Genomic DNA, 25,676 nt, shown 5'->3' on the forward strand with positions numbered 1-25,676 from the left:
CTTTATTGGATCCGTGGCCACGATTTCATTCGCTACTGGACGCATTTTGTCGTATAGTCTCCGAACATATGGGTTTCGAGTAAGAATTGAAAGTAAAATCAAAGTTGGCGTATTATACTTATTTTTCTCTCTTATAGACCTAATGTAATTCCTATAGCTGACGGGGTTGCCATTCTGAATGATGTAATTATTCTTATGCTAAAGAGGCGGGATGAATATACCACCCTTCAACTAACCGACACAGAGTTTTCCCGCTATATAAAGGACGAACAAACAATTTTACAGAATGTTAACAAAATCATTATGTCAAGTATAAATACCCACTATCTAAATGCTTATTTTGTGTAAATATATATAAATAAATTTCATTAAAAAACTTATTTAATCCTAAGCTATTATTTTTCAAATTAAGATCAACTCCTTTATATTTAGTTCAGTTCTCTGTCCACTGTTTTTTTTAGTTTAGATCTCTCGCCACCATCTGCGCCTCTCTACGCCTCTTTTACGCCTTCTTTGCGCCTCCGCCTCCACATTTGGCTTTCAAGTGACATTTTCTACCTACTCGCAAGGTACATAGATTTAAAACCAAATCGATTTATTAATGTATTTTTTTTTATACAAAGCGGACTGTAACTATCATAATTATAAGGACACCCTCCAGAGAAATACCAATTGGAACTATTCATCAACATTAATTGGATCCAATCAATATAATATCATAATTTAATTTTAAACAAAGCGGACATAATTATGAGGACACCCTACAAAAATGAAATAAGATTAATTCTTGTTTTAATATAATTAAATTGATTTTATTATGACTAAAATGATTTTAACGTTTTAGAGTTAATTAAATCGTGATTGAGTTGATTTTTTCTTGATTGGGTGGTTTATATCGCGATTCAGTTGATCATATCGTAATTGAGTTGATTATATCGTGAATGATTTCAATACATTACGATAGAGGTAGTTACATCGCGATTGAGGTGGTTTAATAGCGATTGAGGTGGTTTAATAGCGATTAAGTTGAATAAATCGTGATTGAGTTGATTAAATCGCAATTATATGATTAAATCGCGATTCATTTCATTAAACCGCAATTGAGTTGATTAAATTGCGATTGATTTGAAAAAGACGCGATTGAGTAGATTTAACCGGGATTGAGTTGACTAAATTTTGATTCAGTTTTTTAATTTGAGATTGAATTAAATCAATCGCTCTTGAGTATAATAAATCGCGCTTGAGTTTATGATATCGCGATTCAGTTTATTTAATCATGATTTATTGGAAAAAATCGTGATATAGTTTATTAAGTCGATTGAGGTGGTCAAAATCATGATTGAATTGAATAATTCGCGATTGAGTGGTCAAAAATCACGCTTGAATTGATTAAATCGTGATTAAGTGGTCAAAATCACGATTAAGTTTATTAAATCGCGATGGAGTAGATTAAATATCAATTGAATTGAGTAAATTGTGATTTAGTTATCTAAATCGTACAGCACCTACGCATTGCAATAGCCGTCCAAAGAGGCAACGCGGCATGGGTACTAAAAACATTCCCCCCAGGCTCCTCGCTAGAGGACTATTTGTTTCAATTACCTTAACGGTTTTATAGCTGTACAATCTCATTAACTTTTATTTAAATGTTGATTTTTCCTTTGAACTATATTAAATACATAGATTAAATCTAGAGTTAAATCTTGATTAAGTTTATTTCGTCGCGATTGAGTTGATTAAATCTTGATTAAGTTAATAAGACCGTGATTAATTGTTTCAATCGCGCTTGAGTTGATGAAACCGTTATTGAGTTGATTTAACCGTGATTGAGTTAATAAAATCACGATTGAGTCGATTAAATCGTTATTGAGTTGTTTAACCGCGATTCAGTTTATCAAATAGCGATTGAGTTGATTAAAACGTGACCGAGTTGATGAAATCACGATTGAGTTTATTAAATCGCGATTGAGCTGGTAAAATCGTAATTGAGTTGATTACATCGTTATAATAATAATAATAATCAGCTAGGCTAATACCCAAGGCACCACCTTAGGCCTAAGTCATCAAGCGACTTTTGAAGCCTTAAATTCAGGGGGCCGGGTTGAATTGATTCCATCATGACTGATTGAATAAGTGAAGCAGAATTAAATTTTTAAATCGTGAATGGAATGAGTAAAAGTGACCAATTATTAAACTTTGATCACAGCCGTAACCTATAGAACAGGGGTAGTTTTTTGAAATTACAATTTAAGCGATCTTTTCGCTAACCGGTATTGTTTCCCAAGCACCAACCTAGCTTTGAGTTCATGATTGAAATTAACAAACTTTAGGAAATCAACTATAAAAAATTTTGTTTTTAAAATTGGAAACAACTCAAATTGAATTTATTTGATTTTTAACTAATTCTCATTGCAATCTTCGATTCCTCAATTGGTCCCACTTTGACTTTTAAGTGGGTTTTATCAGTTATTTTTGTGGTCATAATTGTAATATTTGGTAGTCTTAATTGTTATTTGTAATGACACAATTTGGTATTGATGATCTGATGCATTAATATTATTGATTGGATCCAATTAATGTTGTAAATAGTTCCAATTGGTATTTCTTTGGAGGATGTCCTTTTTAATTATGATAGTTACAGTCCGCTTTGTATAAAGAAAATAATAATATTAAATTGATTTGGTTTTAACTCTATTTATATTTGTTTGAAAGTTAAGCTTAAGTATACATGTATTGTAAATAAATCATTATTATTTTCCTAAAAATACCGGAATTCTATTCGGTAAACTTTTACCTAGAGATCGGCGTAACAGATAAATTAACTGGCAAAATTTCAATTAATCATTAAAATTGTGGTTAACCGTTTATCCATTGATATTATCCATGGATAGAAACGATTTAATATGGGAAAAAACCAAAAATAACTGATTATTTGTTGGATAATTTTTGTTTATGGATATTGTCCAAATAAACGGTTAATTTTTATCCAAACGCCGACCTCTACTTTTACCAGATATAAAAACGACAATTCCGGTGCTCCTGAAAATAATATAATGGTTTTAAGATTAAAATCTCAAATTACTCGTGATTTTTTTAAAGTTGGAATTAGCGATTTTTTAGTTTGGTTTGAACAGAACAATCTTGTTACTTTGTAGAAAATAATAGTTTCCGAAAGCGAAACATGTCAAATATCACTGATTTTATTTAAATCAAATATTGTTATTAATATTTATATCTAACTTATCGATATAATAATCAGCTAGGCTAAAGCCCAAGGCACCACCTTGGGCCTAAGTCATCAAGCGACTTTTGAAGCCTTTAATTCAGGTGTCCGGGTTACAATGCGTAGGAGGGTGGTGGCAAGCAGCCCTGCATGCCTCGCTATCGAGCCAACAGCTTTTTACACTAACTATTACCGTTAACCTCAATAAGTTTTTATGGAAGGGGAAACCGAAGAACTCGAGGGAAAACCCCTTAAACCAGTGGGGAGAGAACTTGCAAACTCAACGCCGAAGGAGTTGTTCAGAGTTTTCACCCAGAGCCACAAGCTGGGATCGAACCCGGCTCCTCTTGCTGCGAGGTGAAAGTGCTAAGCACTCTGCCACCCCATATTTTATTAAGATTTAATAAAAAATTTATGAAGCTGCAAAATTTTTAAATTTATTATATTTGTAGCATAAATGATGTCATACTCTTCAATGGCCAGGAATGTCTGCGTTATTATCTGACTTTTAACAAATATATCGAAACCATTTCCAAGAACTTTCTGCTCGGGTAAAAAAGGTTCTGTGGCCTGCAATTCCAATGGATGAAAATCAAGGAATTAATTCTGAGGTAAAATAATTTTTTTAAGTCCCAAGTTATTTGACTCAGTTATTATTATGATTATATTTAAAAAAAATTTAACCTAAATGCAAATTGCTGCTCGAGCTCTGATTGAAGGCTTTATCTAGAGAAATGCTAGACACAACGGAAATTTAGATAACGCAAAGGTTGATCTTGAAACATATTTTTTTAAACTTAAACAAAATTGAGTAGACTCGCGCCAACTTGAATTGCCAAAAAAAATTAAAAATTTAATTGTTAAAGAAAATTCGGGGCAAAGCAGAGAAAAGTAATTGTAAACAAATCCATTTACTATTTATAATTCCATATTATAGCTCGGAAACTAGCCAGGTGAGTCCTCATTTATTAAACCTTCTTCTAATCATCACGTGACCCAATTATTTTTTTCATTTTCGAATACTTTTTGGGTCATATAAAAGATGAATAAACATACAGAAAAGTACAACATCTTTACTTAATCTAAAAATATCATTTCATTAACCGTATGACCTTATTTAAATTTCTAGAACTCGCAGGTTTGTAAATGCGGATATATGTTATATAATTCATGCCCATGACCTTTCGGAAATTAATACTCAGAAGAAGCAATCCCAGTTAATTATTTGGTAAAAATGCCCTGTTTGTCATTACCTAATTTTTTAATATTAAATTAAAGTTAAGTTATTTAATATCCGATTTGAAATTTTCTGCTTTAAATAAATAATTGATTTTCGGAACTTTAATAACAATTCAAATAAAAATAATTAATGATCTTAAATAAAACATCATTGCAATTTTGACCTTTTCCCTCAATATCATAAGAATGTGATCTTTAATAATAACCGCCGTTTGATATTCCTCTAAACATTATATCCTCATGTAGGGTGTGATTATTGGACTTTTCATCAATTGTTGTTTAGTTTGATAACGTTTTAACGGTAATTGTTTTGTGCGTTTTGTGGTTTGAAGTTGACCATTTAAGTTTTGATGAAAGTGAAGCTTTAATTCGTCCGTTATTTGAAAATGAAATTTTTATTTATAGAATATTCATTATACATTGCTTATGTATGATACTGTTATTTTTCATATGAGTATAAATGATACGATTTTAATTAATCATCTTTTTAGTTCTCATGGTTTCTTGCAGTCAGTCTGTTTCAAGAAAATTGATAGTTTCATTTCCTTCCCTTTGCCGTCGTTACAGGCAACTTCGGTCACGCCCATTCTGGGGTCCAAAAGCCAACTGAAACTACACTCGCATTTGACAAGCTGGTTATTTTCTGCAACGATAATTACCGTGTTAAAACAATTAATTTATATACTAGATACTATGAGAGGATAAAATCGAAGACTTAGGAGGGAATATAGTCTTTGTCAATAATATCAGACAATCAGTTAAGGGTTTTCTTAAGAATACGATAAGCTCTATTTGTTTTATAAAAAAAATACAAATCAGATAGGCTAATGACGATTAACACTCCAAAAACGTTTGGTCGGGTAATTTTGCGTATGAGATTAGTGGATAGTCCTTCATACTAGCAGTGTCCTATAACTTCTATTAATCTTACCCTCAAATAGGTCACCCTACTCCATTAGAAGTTATTATTTGAGAGTAAAAAAACTCAAGATTTATCCCTGCGTTTGGCAGGGGTAGGAAAACGAAACGCAAATATTATTGGTTTTTGAAAAATTAATATAGTTAAAGAAACATAATTTTTGAATTTTTTCTTGGAAAAGCTTGGATTAACAAGTTTCTTTTTTTATAAGATCAGAGTACAAGACTCAATGGACTATCTGGACAAAAGTACAGGAAGACTGTGTTAGGCTTTCGTTTCCGTCTCTGAAATTGCCAAGATAAAACTATAGCATAAACATCATTGAACGTATTTGGTTATCTTGTTAAAAGGGAAAACCATGGTGCCGCCACTCATAAATTGTCGTTCTTTGAAACCGAGCGATTTTAAAAGTTTCACCCTTCCAAAAAATGGTGGTCTCTCGCGACGCCATACTTTAACGGCGCGAACTTTAAAGGTTTTATATCAATTCTTTCCTACTTCATTCTTATGAAGGGATTTTCCACGTTCTTGAAATAGGTTAAAGATTCGCCATGTATCGATTAATCAACAGTAATGTATAAAGCCATTGACTTCAAATGGTCAGCTTCGATCTCGTATATCGCAGGGTCACAGAGCTAATTATCAAATTATCTAGACTGCTCTCGTATCGACTTCATACGGTGACATTATGGTGCCATTATAGTTTTTAAGCAAGCTTAAAACCGTTAATTATCCGTTTACTCCCGGATCCCCTTTTTATTCGCTGCTCTCAGAAGTTCTTCACTTTCAACAGAGCGAAATTATCCCGTCAGCAATTATTAAATGCTGAATAAATTATTAAAATAAGTTACGCCTTAGAATTGCAGTAAGTACATATTTCTTGAGCCCGCAACAATGGTGCATCTTTAAAGGCAGGACCGTAACCAGGGGGGGGAGGGCGGTCGGGCCGTGCCCACCATGGACCGTATGGTTGTATGTACAATTTTTTATTTTTTTTTTATTTGTTTCCATTGCGTGCCCACCCTGAAATCAAAACCTGGTTACGGTGCTGTTTATAATATTATTTTATAATTTAAAACTATGAAATTATTGAAGTATATTATATTTGTCTTAGACCTTGAATACCGTCGTTGTTCCTGTCGAATTTCTTTAGTCCTAATATACTCACTAGATAAATGAATGTTGATCTCTTTATATGATTTCTTCAACGGTTGGATTATTTCCTTTATAGATGCCTTCACGAAATGCAGCTCCAGACCCAAAACAATGCTGGAAGAATTACCACCTTTGAGCACGATGTTTTGTAGGATATCTTTGGGCAGATTCTCAGTCTTATTTCCCCTAAATAAACAAAGTGATAAATGCCCTTTTCAAAGCTCAAATTGATAGTGTAAATTCGTTAAACCTATTATTGAAACAATAAATCTTAATTTTAATTTAATAAAAAACCCCTTCTTGATTCAGCTCTAATATTCTACAATGTCAGACTTGACATTCCCCTGTTCAATGTCTGATCTCAAGTTCAAAGTCAATTTTAAGGAATTTGGAAATTTTATAAACATCATTTACTTTGGAAACGTACGAATTTTAATTTAACAATAAATACTAGAAACTTTAAAAAAATTCACTTTCAGATTGCAAATTGAGTAATATTTCAATATTTTATCGGGAAATATACTAAGTTGAAATATCAAGGCAGGGACTCCGGGAGAATCCTACTTATAAATAAATTATATACTTGGGATTGTACTTACAAAAAATAAAGGGAATTCAGATGACTGAGCCCTGATCCAAATGCTTCCTTTCTAAAATTCGTGATATTAGTATCCATTATGTGAAGGAAATCACACTGTGGACAGTGCAACGACGAATCCTCGAGTTCTAGCTTTTCGATACCACGTATAGCGATAGTTGTTACGTGGTCACCGTAAAATCTTTGAATTGTCGAGGGTAAACGGACTGTCCCTTGGCTTCGGCCCACGTAAAGCGATTCCACCTGATACCCCGTGTACTCGTCCACATCTTCCCAGTTCCATTTATTCATCCCCTTCATTCGCGTGAAGCCGAAATTTTGCAGTCCTTGGAATGCCGTCCGTTCACCTTCGTATTCAGGGCAGTACCAGGACTTTAGCGTAAAATTACTAATATAGAAACGCTGTTTTAAAAAAGGAATTAAATGAAGCTTAACAAAAATAAATACCAACTTATATTTTCCAATATTTATTGAAAAGGATATAAACAAGTTTATGTCTTCGAATAAAAATTAAAAAAATTCTTAAAACGTAATCGTCTAACAAAATTAATACTGCTAATAAATAATTAATTTTTAGATAAAGAAGCGTTCGATCAGGATATCATTGGTTTAAATATAAATGAGTAAACTTACTTTTATTTGGACGTTATGGAAAATATCAGGTGACGGCATGCAGGGCATTTCTCCCAAATCACTAAAATTTATTTCCCTGAGATTGGGCGACAAATGCTTCGTCAATATATTTTTTAGCTGTTTCGAAAGTGCCTTCAGACTCGGAATAGAAGAGCAATCTAATACATGATTTCCAACGACAGTGTAGCGACAGTGCTGTCCAATTGCTGCAGATCCATATAAAAGCATTATTAGAGTTAACGCGCCAACGATTTTCGCGTAATCCATCGCGTCTTAGTAACGTCAATCACAATGTTTTAACTTAGACTAAGAGCAACTCGTCCTCGTTCCTTTCCTACCTCTTAAGCGTTTTAGAGGTGTCATTTTTTCACAGCTGTTCAACAAATTCTAGCGAAAATATGATTAAATGTTAATAGCCTGAAATAATTAAAATATAGGTCACGAATAAATAGCCGTTTGGTCTGAGCTACGTTTGAAAATGTCTAGTCTTTTAAATGCTTATAGGATACTAATACACCCCAGTATGTTTCTACTCAAATATGAGAAGTGTTGCTTGTCTACTAAATTAATCCGAAGGATTTATTCCAATTTTTGACATAATATAAGTATTTTAAACATTAAATATATTTTTAATATTAGATAGATAGGAAAACAGTACATTTGGGTATCCCTGTGTCAATTTTCCACGGCCAAGTAGGGACCGGTATTTGAGAGGATTATATATTTATTTTTAAACACTTAGTTGCTATGGAAATTTGTAATAATAAAACAGTATTAAAAGAATGGAAAACACATGGCGATTAATAATACAACTTTATTGAAGTAACAAATTACAATGTTCAATGTTAGCACATTCATTTTTAAATCGTGATTAATAGATATCTTGTATCGGTGTTTACTAGGCCTTCAAAATAATGCGCAGGATGGAGGAATTGGCCAATAGCTGCACTCTATAGACATTCTAAAAACTTGTTCCCAAAATTGATTTCTATGCTTTTCTTAATTCTGCCTTAAAGATATGTATTTATTCTAGAAAATCATTTCCAGGAAAGACTTTCTAGAATAAATACATATCTTTAAGGCAGAATAAAGAAAAGCACAGAAATCAATTTCGGGAACAAGTTTTTAGAATTTCTAGAGTGCAGCTATTGGCAAATTCCTCCATCCTGAGCATTATTTTGTAAGCCTAGTAAGTTTTTTTTAATAAACACCGATACAAGAAGAACGATGATTTTTTTCAAAAATATTTATCAGACCTGAATCTGATTAATAACTTCTGGGCTCTGTTTGATTCTGGTAGGGGGAAAAGGATTCTGCTACACGCCGAAGATTTAAGAAAAACGACCATCGTCGCCTTCAACCTTGTGACGACCGAAGCCTAGCGCAATTCAACCAAATCGATTGGAAGACGATTAAGAGTGAGCTTAAGTAGGAGGGGTGATGTATTTCCATATCAAGAATCGAGAAAATTGGTACGTTGGTACGTTGAAAATGTAAATTAACAAAATAACGAAATAATACCTTAAGAAGTTCAATTTTACTACGAGACATCATTTGCGAAAACTTGGTGCTAGGCAAGTCAATAAGACTGCAAAAGAAATCTGGAATCTCGAACATCTATCCTTCTTGTAGGGCGGGTCTTAGCTCTGCAGACGTATAGTGTTGTTTCAGGAGTTGAAAATCTGGCATCTGTTTCTTGTCCTCGCCTTAGTGTAGAAAGTGGTCACTCTTTTGCTTATAAAAACTAAAATCTGCTATGGATCGAGGTGTCGACAGGGTCTTTTAAATTAATCGATCCAAGCGATAGTCTCAAAAATTGTAAAATTTCTAGGCAACATACAACGCATTTCAGTGTTTTATATTAATATAGTGGTGCTTTATCTCGTATATCTACAATAATTTATTTAACGCGGAGTATATATATTTTGGAAGTTCCTTGTCACAACATTAGAACATTATACATTTTACAGATAAAAGTTGACATTCCGACTTGGCCAACCGGGATAGTATGTAAAAACCAACAGCTGAAGAAACCTTTTATTATTAATAAAGGAGCGACTGTCAGGAGCAGGGTTTATCTCTGGCTGTTTTGTCAGCTGTCTGGGCTGGGAACGGTGGCATAGGGCAAATTGATGATTACTTCCAGTGATAAGGGCTTGATCAAAGGATCACCGGGCTATAAATCTGACTTATATGTTATCTTTTCTACTTAATATTGGTGCTCCTTTTCTATCATTGGAAGTCGCAACGTGGCGGCGATTTTTTAAATTAAATATTGATTATCTTTAAACTCTAAGGAAGTTTTGCTTTATTAAAAATTATGCTTAGTTCTGAAAATTATAACTTTCTGAAATGAACCAAAATTTTCTCAAGGCTATATCTCATCAACTCTAGATTGTAGAGAGCTAAAAATTACACTTTCTCAATATGAATCGACACCATTTTTCAACCGTGGTGAAAATTGACATTTAAGGTTTCCAACAAAGGAGGCACTTTTCCCCGAGTACAGACTTTGGCACATAATAGACAGCTTTTTAAAACATACAATGTAATTGGTTTCATTGATCGACTTCTTTCCATTTTGGAAAATATTTAAATATTTTTACAGAGTGTACAAGACCAAATTGAATGTAGAAAAACTAAACTATGTATTACCGTTTTCTTTTTGGCCTATATGTTTTTTTTGCTCGGAAAAGTGATTTTTTTGTTTTTCAGAGGACACTCGTTAGCGAAATTTCATGGAAATAGTAAAACGTTTTCACGTCTTTTGAAAATTTAATTTTTTACCGCTAGGTGTTACATGAAAATTGTGAACTTTCTTGGGAAGGAACTTTCTTTGTAAAGAATTTTCTAAGGTACTTTCTTGGTAAGGATTTTCTTTGTAAGGAACCTTCTTGGTATGGAAATTTCTTGGCAAGGAACTTTCATTGTATTACTGTTTTCGTTTCCCGCCTATATATACCGGTCTTTTTTAATTATCGTGTTTTAAATGGCTGATAAAGTAAGCCTATTGGACGCACTGAACGAACTTAAAAATGATATATCGTCCGTATCTAAAGCAATTAACAAAACTAAAGCCAAGCATGATCAATTAATGTCTAAGGTCGATGACCATTAGAAGAGCAGGCGTTAGAATCTGAAACTACCACATTTAATTGGGATAAGCTTTCTGAAAACGTCTCTGAACAAATGGCCGAAAAAGATAAAATTATAGGCTCCCTGCAATTGGAAATCAATCAACTGGCCACCGAGACCCGACGAAATAATTTAGTTGTTGCGGGTATACCCGAAAATAATGGAGAAGATCGAAATAGTTTAGCTAAGACACTAGAAGAGTTTCTCGGTGAAATCATGGGTTGGATTGGTTCTATTCACCCCTTCCAAGTTTATAGACGTGGTAATATAATAGCCGATTCCAAAACACCAAGGAAAATTGTACTAAAATTACCTGACGTTACAAGTAAAAATGAAATACTTAAAAACGCCTATAAGCTTAAAGGATGTAACGTGTACATTTCCCAAGATTTCACCCCTCGTTAAGAAACCGCCCGATATTTTCTTAGACAATTCATAAGAACTCACGGAAATGACAAAGCAAAGTTCATATCAAATTTTGTTGTTCAATTTGAAGGTAAAAAATATTACTATAATGAAACCACGAAATCGGTTAATAATAAAGAATAAAATAATTAAATTTTGAACTCTTGTACAGAAATCCTTCTATATTTTATAATGGAAATTATATATGCTAACATCAAAAGTGCACATTGTAATCTACCTAAACTCCTCGCTTATCTTGAAAATCTTGTAATATCCTTTAAGATCATTGCCCTAACCGAAACATGGTTTCCTAACGATGTATATCTATTTCTGCCTAATTTTACGTATTATGGAATTGGTGACCGAAGGGGTGGCGGCGTGGGTTTTTATTGCCATAATTCTCTTGATATTGCTCCAGTCAAAGAACTCTTGTTTGTTTAATTGTCATATCGAAAGCTATGTTATGAAAATGATTCCTAGTGATCAATATTTAGTCATAATCTATCGCCCTCACAAAACCAATATGAACTCTTTTATCTCGTTCTGCGAAGAGACTCGTCAAAAATTACCGCCGAATTCCAAAAAGAAATATTATGGGAGATTTTAATATTAATTTTCTAAAAGATGTGCCTGGCACAGGGTCACTATTAGATCTTTTTTATAGCTATGATTTAAAAATGGGTGTCAAGGAAATTACCAGAATTCTCTCTAATACTTGTTTGGACAACGTATATTATAATACTTCTGTCGGTATCTCGGTTCTCTCTGAATTAGACATCACAGACCACTATCCCATTCTTATCAAACAGACCACGGAAATTAAAAAAGCAAACCAATTTATTATTCGGGATATCAGCAAAAAAACATGATAGTGAGAGCGCATGGTGATAAATTGTTCGAAATTGGTATACAGCTCTGAAAATTAATATACACGTGCCTTGAACTATACTCTCGACTACCTATACTTTATGTTTAAAAAAAACCGACTTGAAAAACGTTTATAAGCAAAAAACGCCCTTGTTGCCGAGGACGAGGGCATCTTAGTTTAATTGTGCTGTGCGTTTAAAATATTTGTTCTAAGTGGCACCGCATCTCCGTATCTTTAAGAATAAAAAATTGTAAATCGCGTGTAGCTCACGTGGTAAAGGTGGTAAAGTTATGAATTTTTTTATGGTAATACGTGTCACAGTGCTTCTTTAAACCTAATATGGAACCATATCGAGGTATTTTTTTTACTTGACATTTTTAACCATTTTTCATTTTTCTCCATAAGGAAAAATGGTAAATCGCGTGTAGCTCGCGTGGTAAAGAAGGTAAAGTTATAAATTTTTTATGGTAATACGTGTTACAGTGCTTCTTAAAAGCTGATATGGAACTACATCGAGACTTTTTTTTTTCAATTTCCCAGCTTAATGCAATAATTTCAATATTTCCATATTTATGTATTATAATTCTATATTTATAATAATTGTAATTTTGTATTTAAAAACAAATAACTTTTCACATTTTTAGACATTTTTATTATACATAAAGTATGTAATAAACGTAGATCATTTCAGTTGTATTTGAAGTTTTTCTTATTTATTAGGTAGGAAAAAACGGAAAATTTAAAATAAACGTTAGTGAAATAATATCTCGACGTGGTTCCATATCAGGTTTTAAGTAGTACTGTGACATGTATCACCATAAAAAATTTCATAACATTACCACCTTTACCACCCGAGCTACACTCGATATACCATTTTTCCCTATGGAGAAAAACGACAAATCGTTAAAAACGTCAAGTAAAAAAAATACCTCGATGTGGTTCCATATCAGGTTTTACGTAGTACTGTGACACGTATCACCATAAAAAAATTCATAACTTTACCACGTTTACCACGCGAGCTACACGTGATTTACCATTTTTTATTCCTAAAGTTGCGTAGATGCGGTGCAACGTAGAACAATCATTTTAAAAACACATTTAACCTCAGATGCACGCGCTCTCGACAACAAGGGCGTTTTTTGTTTATAAAAGTTTTTACAGTTGGTTTATTTGAAAAATAAAATTTAGGTAGTCGAAAGTATAGCTCAAGGCACGTGTATATTAATTTTCAGAGCTGTATACCAATTTCGAACAATTCGGGTATATTTTGTAACCATGCGCTCTCACTATGAATAATTTTGCGCTAAATCTTTCAAAAATTGACTGGGCTCCCTTATACGACATTGACCTAGCTTACGAGAAATTCGAATCGTTAATTACTTATGAATATAAAAAGGCCTTTTCACTTAAAAATATCACAACCAAAACTGAATCGTGGTTAACATCGGATTTAAAACTTATTATCAAAACTAAAAATAAACTCCAAAAAAAAACTTCAACGCCATCCCTCGGCCGAAAATAAGGAAACATACATAACGTATCGTAACTTTAGTAATAACAAAATCAGAAATACGCGTAACTCGTTTTTTTATGCAAAAATTAGTAAAGCTAACTCTCCAAAGCAAAAATGGAAAACTCTAAATAATCTTTTTGGAAGAGCCTCTGAATCTAAAAATATTCCTATAAAGGCTACTACTCTCAATAAACATTTTACCTCCGTTGGTACGCCCGTTTCCTCGGACTCTGGACTTGACTACCCAGCCTCAATCCCTGAAACAATGGCTTTATTTCTGGTTACTACAGTTGAAATTAAAAATATAGTCAATAGCCTGAGCTCAGGTTCAGTTCAGGTTCAGCTCCGTGTCTCGACGAATTCCACCCTCGCCCAATGAAACACGCAATTAACTATATTTTACTACCCCTGGTTTTCCTAATCAATCTTTCATTTACTCTTGGTCAGTACCCTGAAAAACTGAAAAAAAAACAATTATATCCTTCTAACTACCGGCCGATTTCTTTGCTATCATTTATCACAAAAATATTCGACAAAGCCTTTTATATCCGTCTTGACTCATTTACTTAAAAATTTAATTTAATTTCTGATTACCAATTTGGTTTCCGGTCTGAGAGGGGCACTTTAAATGCAATAGCTGAAACGTATAAAAAATTATTGACAGTTTAGATTTGGGGGAATATTGCCTAGGGGTCTTTCTTGACTTAAGGAAGGCCTTCGATAGCGTCCCCCATGAAAGATTACTAAATAAGCTCTACAAATTAGGAGTTAGAGGAAAAGCGGGACAGTGGATAAAAAGTTACCTTTCCAACTGACAATGTTACACACGTAATAACTCCGAATTGTCCAGTCCAGTTTGCCCAAAGGCGGGCGTACCGCAAGGATCAATTATCTCACCTATCCTGTTTAATATGTATATTAATGATATAACTGACCTAGTACAAAGAGGATTACTATACCTTTATGCGGACGACACACTATTACTTGTCGGGGGAAAATGTATTGATAAAATAATTAACATAGGAAATACTTATTTGTTAAAAATCCATAACTGGTTAGCTCACAATGGCCTGAAATTAAATTTAGAGAAATCCCAGTATATTATCTTCAATAATCAAGGTAAAAATATAAAGCTCCCAAGTAATTCAGTTAATATTAACAACCACCCCGTAATCAGAGTCGAAAAATATAAATATCTTGGCCTCTGGTTTGACTGTAACCTCTCCTCGAACTATCATGTAACCTTACTAGGAAAAAACTTTCGATAATATGTGGCCTTATACACTCATGCAAAACTATGATACCACGAAAATCACTATTAGAAGTATACCATTCATTATTTCATTCAATACTATCATATTGGATATGTATTTGGGGAAATACCTCTAATACAAACATTGATTAAATTCAAAAATTACAAAAGAGAATAATCCGATCAATATATAACGTTCCCTATCGGACACACACTCAAATTCTCCTTAAAATAAGCAATATTTTAAATGTTAAACAATTGATAAAATTTTCTAGCCTCAATTGTTTATATAACGACATAAAAGCCGGTTTTAAATTAACGGAAAAAAATTATCAGACTGTAAATACCCGGTCATTAAATCTATTAAATATTCCGAGAAGTAGAACCTCGAAAAAATTAACATTTATCTTTTATAACGGAGCTAAATTATTTAATTCTCTGAGCCAAGAAATTCAAAAGATAACTACAAACTGTAGATTTAAAAAAATTATAAAACAAAAAATAATTAACGATGAACTCTAACTTTTTACTTAATAACTCATTTGTGTTTACTTTTTTTAATTGTATTCTGCTGTACACTATTTTATATTTGTAATAACCTAATGGAAATTGTTTTTTATAGAGGGCTTACAAGTCGCCAGTTGACTTAGCCCTCTAATTGCATTGCACATTTTTTTGCACAATAAATTAATTAAAATTAAAAAAAATTAATCGATAACGATGTGTGGTAAAAAGTTTAAAAATCGATTATTAATTACAGATACTCAAAAAAGGACTATATTAAACTTTAATTATTGTACATCTCATTAGAAATTTAAAGTTAAATAACAATATACTGAATTTTTTAGTAACCAATAATCTGGTTATTATTTAAATTAATAGTAAATGATTGATTCACCACCACATACTTTTAAAGGCTGCTATATACAGGGTTTTTTTTTGCTCGGAAAAATGATTTGGTTCAAAAACTATGTTTATTAGAATGTATTTTATTCCATTGACCTAAATCTTTTCATTTTGGAAAAGAAAATAATAAATTTAACAGTGTACAAGACGAATTTAGAAAAATGATCCTATGTATTACCATTTTTCTTCTTAGCTCGGAAATGTGATTGTTTTCAAAACATTAGTTCTCTAGAATGTTGAAAATTTTAATAAACGTTATCAATATAGTGGGACACTCCTAAGCGAGATGTCATCGAAATCGTAAAACGTGTTCACGATTTTTGAAATTTTTTCACCGCTAGGTGTAACATGAATATTTTCAATTAGAAACATGCTGAGCGTCATCGAAAACGTAGACATATCGTTGGCGCTTAAACAAAAAAGGTTTTCGAGCAAATTTAAAAAAGGTTCTTAATTTCCAATATTTTGGTTTTAATAACATGATTATTTAAAGATATCGTGATTTATATCCTAAACGTTTATCAAAATTTTCAACACGGTGCCTATTGTCCTACCTTCGGTTAGGATACAAGTTCGTGAAATGCACGTTATCTTAGAAATGTCGTAAGAAATTCAACATTTAAAGAAAATTTGGGTATCTTAGAGTTAAAAGATACGGAATGAGAGTACGTGATAAATATTTTAAATAGGAATTGTTTGTTAAACATAAATGTTTTCCAATAGAAGAAAAAGGGGTACGGGCCGAGAGGTACGGGCCGAGGGGTACGGGCCAAGGGGTATGGGGGGGGGTCCTTACCCATATTTTCTCTCTTCGCTCCATACCTATAACCAAAATTTATAGGTCCTCAATTTGTCCCCCCAATACACCAGCGGCTCGCGGGGTGTGTCAATCATCGCGGCGGGATACTTTTGAAATAAAGAGACCGGGGACTAGCTGACGGTAGTTATTTCTCATACCCATAATGTTTTCCTGAAAAACTTTTTTAATGCTCCTTTTATCATAAGCCTAAAATTAGTATGATAGTAAAGAGACGGTATATAAAATCAAATACTATTTATTGGAATAAATGTTCTTTTAAATACGTTGAATTGGCGTTTACAAGAGCAAAGACATTAAAAACTTGAAATTTAGAATATAGATTTTTTTCGTTTATCATAACTTTAAAATCTTCTATGATCCGGAACGCTGTTACGTAGTTGGTGACGTAAGCGGTGATTTCATCAAATCTCTGGTGCTCCTCGACGAGAAAGAAACGTCCGGCGTGTCCAGAATCGCCGAACAAAATATCGTATACATTCCTATAACAATTTAAAATGGATTCCGCCATCGTCTCGAATATATCGACGCTTTCATTCAATAATTCCAGATGGTTGTTGATATAATACATAAGACGGGCAAGCTCTCCAGTCTCTTCGGCGGTTAGATTTAAATATTCGTGGCTTTTATTAGGACGCGTGATGATGAGAGTAAGCTCTTTTTGCGGCGATACTTTAGCATCAGCGGTGGTCGAAAGTGTTAAACCTTTTTCGCCGGTTGACTGGGCGAAGCCGAATAAATCGACCCAATTCTGGCTAAGTTCTTTCCAGGCAGATACGTCGACGGGAAAAATCGTTATTTTCATTACAAAAAGCGAATTCGACGGAGAAATCATTTTTTTAAACTGAACGTTAGAAAAGTTTGTTTAGATAACGGAAACCGTTGATTAATTTTCTTAAGCGTTGGAGTCCATTTATTAGTTGTAATGAAAACGAATCTTCGGAGATAGCGAATGTACGTACCCATTTCGGAACTATTTCTTTTGGACATCGGAGGTAGAGATGTGTGCGCCACGAAAGCTGAAATACGACTGACGAAACAATGGCGCTGGGTAGCCGGTTAAATAGAGATTTGCGAATGACGTCACCGGTGCGTAATATTAAGGGGTTCGATAGCTAATTTTATATTATAATTACCCAACCAGAACGTGACGTATTCGAGAACCGCAAGTAGCGCGAGAATGGTGAGAATAAGTACTATATTCTTAGGATTATTAACTATTATACGGTTAAGAGCTGTTGAAGCCGGACTGTCCATGGCCGCGGCTAAAGTCGAAATAATAAGCTTATTCTAGAAGAAAAAAAGTCACGGTTATGCGAAAAAACTTTATTTTTACAAGGGGGGTGGTGGTTATGGGACTTATGGGGGTCCGGTGGTACCAACGACGACCGTGTAAAGGTCACGCAACAGGGCCATGTTCCCATGCAAGAGGGTCGCCAGGACCTCGGGCTGGTCCGCAAAAACCCTCCGGGCGATGTTATCCAGGTCCTGAACAAGCCTTTGAAGGCCTGCAAGGATCCTATAAACATCAACATAAAGTTAATAACGTTGGTTTAAAAAAAGAATGACTGAATGAGGAATCTTACCGGATACACTCCTCGGCACCGGTGGGTAGCTGGGGACCAGCCCCAAATCCTGGTGGCGGTTGGCGGATCACTGCCGGGGGCGCCGGTAGCGGTGGTCGCTGTAGTGGTTGATGGACTCCACTCGGGCCAACCCTGCCCATCCTGCCATACATCGCCGGACTAGATGTTACGTCTATATATATATATATATATATTAAATATACATTATTACACACGAACCAAATTATTTTTACACTATAAAGTAAATACATAAAAGATATAAAGAAATAGTACTTACATTGAGGGGTCCAGCGGGTTTAGCGAGTCCTCGGTCAAATCAACCACTACTGGGTACGGCGTATGGCCCGCCGATGATGGCCGGCAGATCGGGGAAGGGGTCCATTGCAGACGTCGGGAAGGGAAGATGTTGCTGCTACAATAACGGTGTAGTTCTGGAGTGGTTTGACTGTCAGGGCCCATGATTGTTTGTGATGTCGTTCTTAACGTAACATCTATTTATAGGCTCATTGATCCCCCTCCCCCCTGACCACAAACAGCCCACCTGTGTACCGAAACTTTGAAAAACTTCGTTAAAGTGCTTCGAGCGGAGGGGATTTTGAATTACGACAATAGGATAAATAAGCCTTTCAAAAAATAACGAGAGGACGCTGTTTATTTCCACTATCGGGTTCTTCCCACGATTGACCAAGAAGCGGCTAGATTGGAACAATATGAGGTGTTTTCTTTCTCGAGAAAGACCGTTCGAGTGCGAGAAAAGCAAATTCGAATATAAGCTTACTAAAAATAGCTAAATGAAATATCTAACGGAATTAAATAATAAACCAAACAATTGCGTAGATCACGAAAAGAGCTACAAATATATATAGGTTTACCAACCAACATTTTAGGGTTACTAGTATTAATGTACAGTATGTTACAAATCAAAGTCTGCGCGCGCAGATGACCGTTCGAAAGGGTTTTTGACGAGTTGATGTTTGAATTAGTCAGGGTTTTTGACGAGCTGATGGTTGAATTAGTCAGGGTTTATGAAGACGAGCTGATGGTTGAATTAAACGGCGTTTATTCGGGATTAGTCAGCGTTTATTTCGCCAAGCACTAGTAAGCCTACGAGATCTTATATAATTTATTACGGCTACACCGTAATAGTTGTCGTTTTAATAATTTCAAGTTCGCTTTGCTTACATCGTGCCCGTTCTTTGTACATAAAAAAATGTAATAAAAGTTAAGAAAAAAAAACATTTTATGGATTAATTACTTATTACTTAGTATATACCGTTAAATAATAAAATATTTGAATAACACACATTAGACTTAAGCGGAACTATTAGGATGAACAGTACATTTAAGGTTATTACTTGATACAAAATCTGTAGAGGTTAATCCTGATTGACAGAAAAGATATAAAATGTGAAACAGGCTATAGAAAACAATATAAAAAGGAGGACAATGGTCAATCATCGGGCGGTCTTAATAGCAACCTATAAATATGGGGTGCATTTTGCTAGAGAAATCAGATCTTTGATAATATTCGAAATCGCCTCATCTATAATCATGGATTCCGAATCTTTAATATTTAGTCTTGTAGAATTGGCTGCAATAAGGCCTTGGTGCTTAAAACCACTTCTAGGATTTTACTTTTCGCTATGCGTGTTTTTGAATGTAAACCCTTCGATTTCCTTAACGACTTTGCCCGATATATTTAAACACTTGAAGTTAAATTTAATTGAGAGTTTTATAGATATATTATCCTGTTTGAGTAAAGTTCCGTTAGCCCCCGAGTTATATAATACGATCGCTGAACTTCAACTTCTCTGGAACAACATACCGGCCCGCTTTTCCGTCGTTTACGGAAGTCGTTGCGAAAACAGAGCAGCAGAAATTAACGCCTCGGAACGAATGCTAGAAGAAATGTCATCGTCTCAGTATGATGCCCCCGTACTTGATTTCATCAAATGAGAAAATGGTAAGTCTATTTTTAAAAAAAAAAACACCAAAACTTGTGCCCCCCTTTTGAGGTGGCTTTTAAAAAAAATCAAAAATAAGTAATATTTATATTGCAGATGTTTTGGAGGACTATTTAGCATCCCAAATGTACTTCGAATCTCAGGAAGCCTCGGAAACGATGGAGGAGGATATTGAGAGAGATTCAGCCAAATTCGCGGATGAATATATACTTAATATCGGCGACCAAAGTGGCGGAAGAGCCGATGCGACGAGTGACGTTATGTCTCCTATCGGCGATATCACTAATGGCGAAATATTGGAGGCTCTCCTAGTGAAATGGATTCCTTGCAAAGAAGCCGAAGTACCTCTAAAGCATACAAACACCGTCATCGCCGCGTACACAACTGCCCAAGCTCGATTGGTTTTACTGGAGTACTTGGAACAAGTCGGCAATTTAAATTTATACCACGATACTGACTCTCTTTTGTATTACAGCCCTACGGGCGAACCCCTTATTAAGACGGGTCCCTTGTTGGGCGACATGACCTGCGATTTGACCCCCTCGTACGGTCCGGGCAGCTACATTTCAGAATTTGTGTCGGCGGGCCCAAAAAATTATAGCTATTGGGTTGAGTCACCCGCCATCGGCAAACGATTCGCCGTCACGAAATGTAAAGGTTTCAGGATAAATTGTACTAACCAGAATATCATAAACGGCGACAGTTTAAAAGCCATGTTAGGAGTGGGTTTAGATAAACCCGTTGAGCCTTTTAAAGTCGATCTGCCTCGACAAATTCGACGACTGGCCGATCATACGTTAGTCAGCGTAGATTTGTTTAAAACGTATAGAGTACTCGTCGATAAAGTCCGAGTATTACCCAATTACGAAACCGTTCCGTACGGTTAAAAACTACTTTCTACCGAAAATCGTACTTCTAGGTCGTAGGGGGGACACACCGCACGCGCAGTTGGGGCTCCCCCGCGACGCGCCTCACTCCCCCACCCCCGCGACGCGACCGCCCTCCCCGCGACTGTGAACGCGACGCGACCCGTGCGCGAGTCTTTTTATACATGTATATATTCTTGTTGATTATAAAAATAAAAAAACAAACAAAAATAAAGCATTAAAACTTCGTTATTATTTATACTAATGTCATTATAGTCTTAGACACGAGGCGGCAGACATGATTCCATTTTATCATAGCTGCAACATGATGTTGTGCGGGCCGAGTCAGAGCGGGAAAACGTATTTCGCCGAGCAATTGATTAAACAAAGACGAAATGTTCCAACCCAGTATCGAAGAGGTTTATTGGCACTATAGCGAGTACCAACCGAATTACGATAAATTAAAAGATGTCGTTATTTTTCGCGAAGGACTTCCCGATATTAGTACGTTTGACGGCTCGAAAAAGACGCTTATCGTACTCGACGATTTGCAGGGAACATCCAAGGGAGAGATAGGCCAGTTATTCACCCGCGACTCGCATTATAGGAATTTATCTGTCCTATACTTTACGCAGAACATTTTCCATCAAAATAAAGATTCCCGGGACATTTCGCTGAACTGCCATTACTTAATATTATTTAAAAATGTTCGTGATAAAGCGCAAATACATTATTTGGCTAGACAGATTATGCCCGAAAATCCAAAATTTCTCATCGAGAGCGTAAGTGACGCCACCAAGTTACCGAACTCTCACGTCGTATTGAATTTACAAAAAGACTGCCCCGACGAATACCGTGTAAGATCGGTCGTTTTTCCCGATCAACAGCTTATAGTCTACGTTCCAAAATAATACCAACCCTCAACCACCAGCCTTACGTCATTCACTCTAAGATGTCCCAGGTCGTCAGGTTGCACAAAACCGCGCTCGTCGCTTTGGGTAAATTGAAAGGCTGTAATCGTCGAGCTCTTTTAAGCGGTGCCGATAAGGGTTTATTAGACGCTCTGTCCGCCTGCGTTCATAATACGCTTCGAGGTAATATTCCTCTTACTAAAAACCAAAAGTTAGCTTTGAAAAAACATAAACATACGCTGAGAAAAATCGCTTCTAAGACTAACTTGGAAACGAAAGAAACAAATTCTTTTAAATCAGAGAGGGGACGGATTTTTCTCGATATTAGTGCCCATCATTACGTCCATACTGGGAGCGCTAACGGGTCGCTAACATGTTACGTTACGCTAAGAAAATGGTTCTAGTACCGGTGAGTACAGCAACTACAACACCAGCAACCTCAACAACAACAACAGTACCTGCCGTCACGTCGATCATTAATCCAACGGACAATGCGTGGAAGGAAATGGACGCCCAAAAGGAAGATATACTAAAAGATAATAGCACCGATGACCGCACGAAATGGAAATTGTACGAAGAACTACTTAAAAGTCAGCGAGGTTTGGTAAAGAAAACGACACCGGAAGTTGCGCAATACGAATCGTGGATAAACCTTTTACCCGCCGGATATAGAGGGCCGGCTAGAGAACTATTTCAACAGTTGGCTTCGGATTCCGAACGCGTACGGTGGAACGAAAAAGCTGAGGTTTTAAAAGACGGAGTCCGTAAACCCAACGCCGATATTGTGGATTTAGTTTACCATACGTTGAAACCCGTCGGTAAACGACCCGTAGGCTGGGAAAGGTTTCAAAGAATCGTCGCGCCAAAAGGGTCCGAATCGGTAATCGCTAAAAAGAAAAAAGTTAAAAAGATTGGTACGCCGCTGAGGAAACGATTGAGAAATGGCAAAGAGAACAACAGGGCTTCGTTTATCAAGACGAAATGGGAGGCTTATTAAAGAAAACTGAACGACTCTTATCCAAAATATATTTCAACAGCAAACATCCAGCTTCTTTCGGCGGCGCTACGAAATTGTACGAAGCCGTTAAAGAGCGAGGCGTGTCTCTCGAAGAAGTGGAAACGTTCTTGCAAGGTCACGACGCTTTTACTCTTCACAAACCTGTCATCAGAAAATTCAAGAGACGCCGTGTGTACGTACACAACCGTTACGACTTGTACCAATTAGACTTATGCGATATGAGATCGTTGGCGCAATATAACGATCAATATACGTTCATTTTAACGGGAATCGACGCTTTTTCGAGAGTCGGGTTCGCCGTACCCCTGAAACGGAAAACCGGGGTGGAAGTCGTTCGAGCCTTAAATATTATTTTCCAAGAGGGCCTACCTATCAGGGTCCAATTCGACAAAGGCCCGGAATTTTTGAACCTTCCAGTGAAGACATAACTACGGGGGCTGGGCGTCAAATATTTCACGTCAGAGAACGAGGATGTCAAAGCAGCCCTGGTCGAGAGGTACAACAAAACGCCCAAGGGTCGAATGTGGAAATGGTTTACGCGCGTTATCGATACCTAGAAGAGTTGGCTAATTTCGTCCACGCCTACAATCATTCCAAACACAGTAGCATAAAGATGGCGCCCGTCGACGTCAATGACCGCAACGTACTTCAAGTTTATAAGAACATTTACAAACGTGAAAAGAAATCGACGAAAACTACGAAATGTCGAATTGACGTAAACGATTATGTAAGCCCGCGGAGGCTTTCGCTAAAGGATACGATGTCAACTGGAGTACCGAGATTTTCAAGGTCGTCTTCAAGGGGACCAAGAAACCCTTATTATTCAAACTCGTGGATTTATCTGACGAGCCTGTTATTGGTCAGTTTTACTATTCCGAGTTGCAACGCGTCGACAAACCCGAGATATTGCAAATGGATCAAGTTTTGAAGAAACGCAAGTCGCGCGGAAAAACTAAATGTCTAGTTTCGTGGCGTGGCTACCCCAGCTCATTCGATTCGTGGGTGCCCGAGAAAGATGTCGTCTCAATTTTACCTAACGTTACCGTCTAACAGCAGCTTGGATACGTTCCCCAATAATACATTAGCGTCCTTTGTGACGCATTTACCGCAACCCATTCAAATGGAAACCGAATACGAAATTGGACTCGTTTCGATTATATATCCGTCCGCTTTTTACAACGTACTCGAGAACGACAATTATTTAGAGTGTCACGTTGAAGACGCGGCGGAACACGATTTTGGCGCTGAAGGAAGACAGGTAGCCCGCGTGAAAGAAGTACCCGCCGGACATTATCAATCTATTGATCATTTAATTAAAGTAATACACGAAAATGCGTTGTGTAAAGTGGCGGAAGCTTGTTTCGTTCACGACAGCTTAAGCGGACACGTTGCCGTCGCCGAAAATAGCCGCAAAGAAATGATATTAACCATGAGTGAAGGTTTGAGTAATATTCTGGGCTATGGACCTAACGAGAAAATCATTGGTAAAAGCTCGAGACCGGCTCGCGTAGATTATAACGTGCCATCGCAAATATTCGTGTACACGGATATAGTCGAGGAAGTCGTAGTCGGACACTCTTTAGTTCAACTTTTGAAACGAAAATATTCACTATAAACTCGAGCGTGTTAAGCACCACTATAAATAATTTACATTTGGGGACAATGCCCAATCGCGTTATTGTGGGTTTACTCGATCACGACGCCTACAACGGTAATCTAGCCAAAACGCCATTTTGTTTCAAGCATTTTGACGTGAATAGTTTAGCTCTTTATTCGGATTCCGAGGGTGTCGATTCTAAACCCTTGCGACCGAATTACGACTCTAATCTCTACGTCGAAGCTTATCACACTTTATTCACCGGAAGTGGCTTGCATTATAAAGATCAAGGCAATCAGATTTCGTTAGCCGAGTATCCTCATGGATTATGTTTATACGTATTCGACCTGTCCCAAGACTTAAGCGCCAGTTCAGTATTCCACTTCAACCCGACAAGACAGGGACAATTGAGGCTCGAGTTAGGGTTCGCTAAATCAGTGCCCCACGCGTTAAGTTGTCTCGTTTATATGGAATTTCAGAGTTCATTTAGAATTGATAAAGCCCGTAACGTAATTGTCGATTCTCCATGAAAGGCGGAGACATATCGAGCGTAATGGCTCGTACCAAAATTTTTCTCGGGGTCTTTCCCTCCGATTTACTACCTCCAAGAATAGATAACTATCCCGCTTCGCTGATTTCGAATTTAGACAGTCACGACCAGCAAGGCAGTCATTGGGTAGCGATTTATTTCGACGCCAGGTGTCACTGCTTTTATTTTGACTCTTTAGCTTTGGGCCCTTTACTACCCTCTATAAAGACATTCATAAAAAATAATTCTACTAAGAGAGGTCACAATAGGAGGCGTTTGCAGTCGTTAACTAGCGGCGTTTGCGGAGAATATTGCGTTAGCTACATAAAACATCGCACGAAAAAGAGAAGTACCGGTAGCTTCTTTAAGGGTTTTACCAAACGTCACGAGATCAATGACGTCATCATTAAAAAGAGATTCGAAGGTATAAAAAGGTCGGCGCTCTGAAATCTGGTAGCCGTATCTCACCATGGAGGCGCTCTTACAAGACCTCAACTTTCTCGCTCTGAATAAAACATCGGTCATCGTTGAGTTCGACTATT

At 36.1% G+C, this 25,676-nt stretch overlaps 1 protein-coding gene across 1 annotated transcript; it reads left to right on the top strand.

Moving 5' to 3' along the window:
- Nucleotides 1–24,670: 24,670 nt before the first annotated feature.
- On the top strand, nucleotides 24,671–25,135 carry LOC149963165 (uncharacterized protein F54H12.2-like). The gene has a single exon (XM_090164839.1). It carries the CDS (start codon nucleotides 24,671–24,673, stop codon nucleotides 25,133–25,135), a length of 465 nt encoding a protein of 154 aa, XP_090020965.1.
- The last annotated feature ends 541 nt before the right edge of the window (nucleotides 25,136–25,676 follow it).

This window comes from Leiobunum rupestre, chromosome 1, assembly GCF_980474605.1.
Source record: "Leiobunum rupestre chromosome 1, qqLeiRupe1.1.hap1, whole genome shotgun sequence".
Taxonomy (NCBI): Eukaryota; Metazoa; Arthropoda; class Arachnida; order Opiliones; family Sclerosomatidae; genus Leiobunum; species Leiobunum rupestre.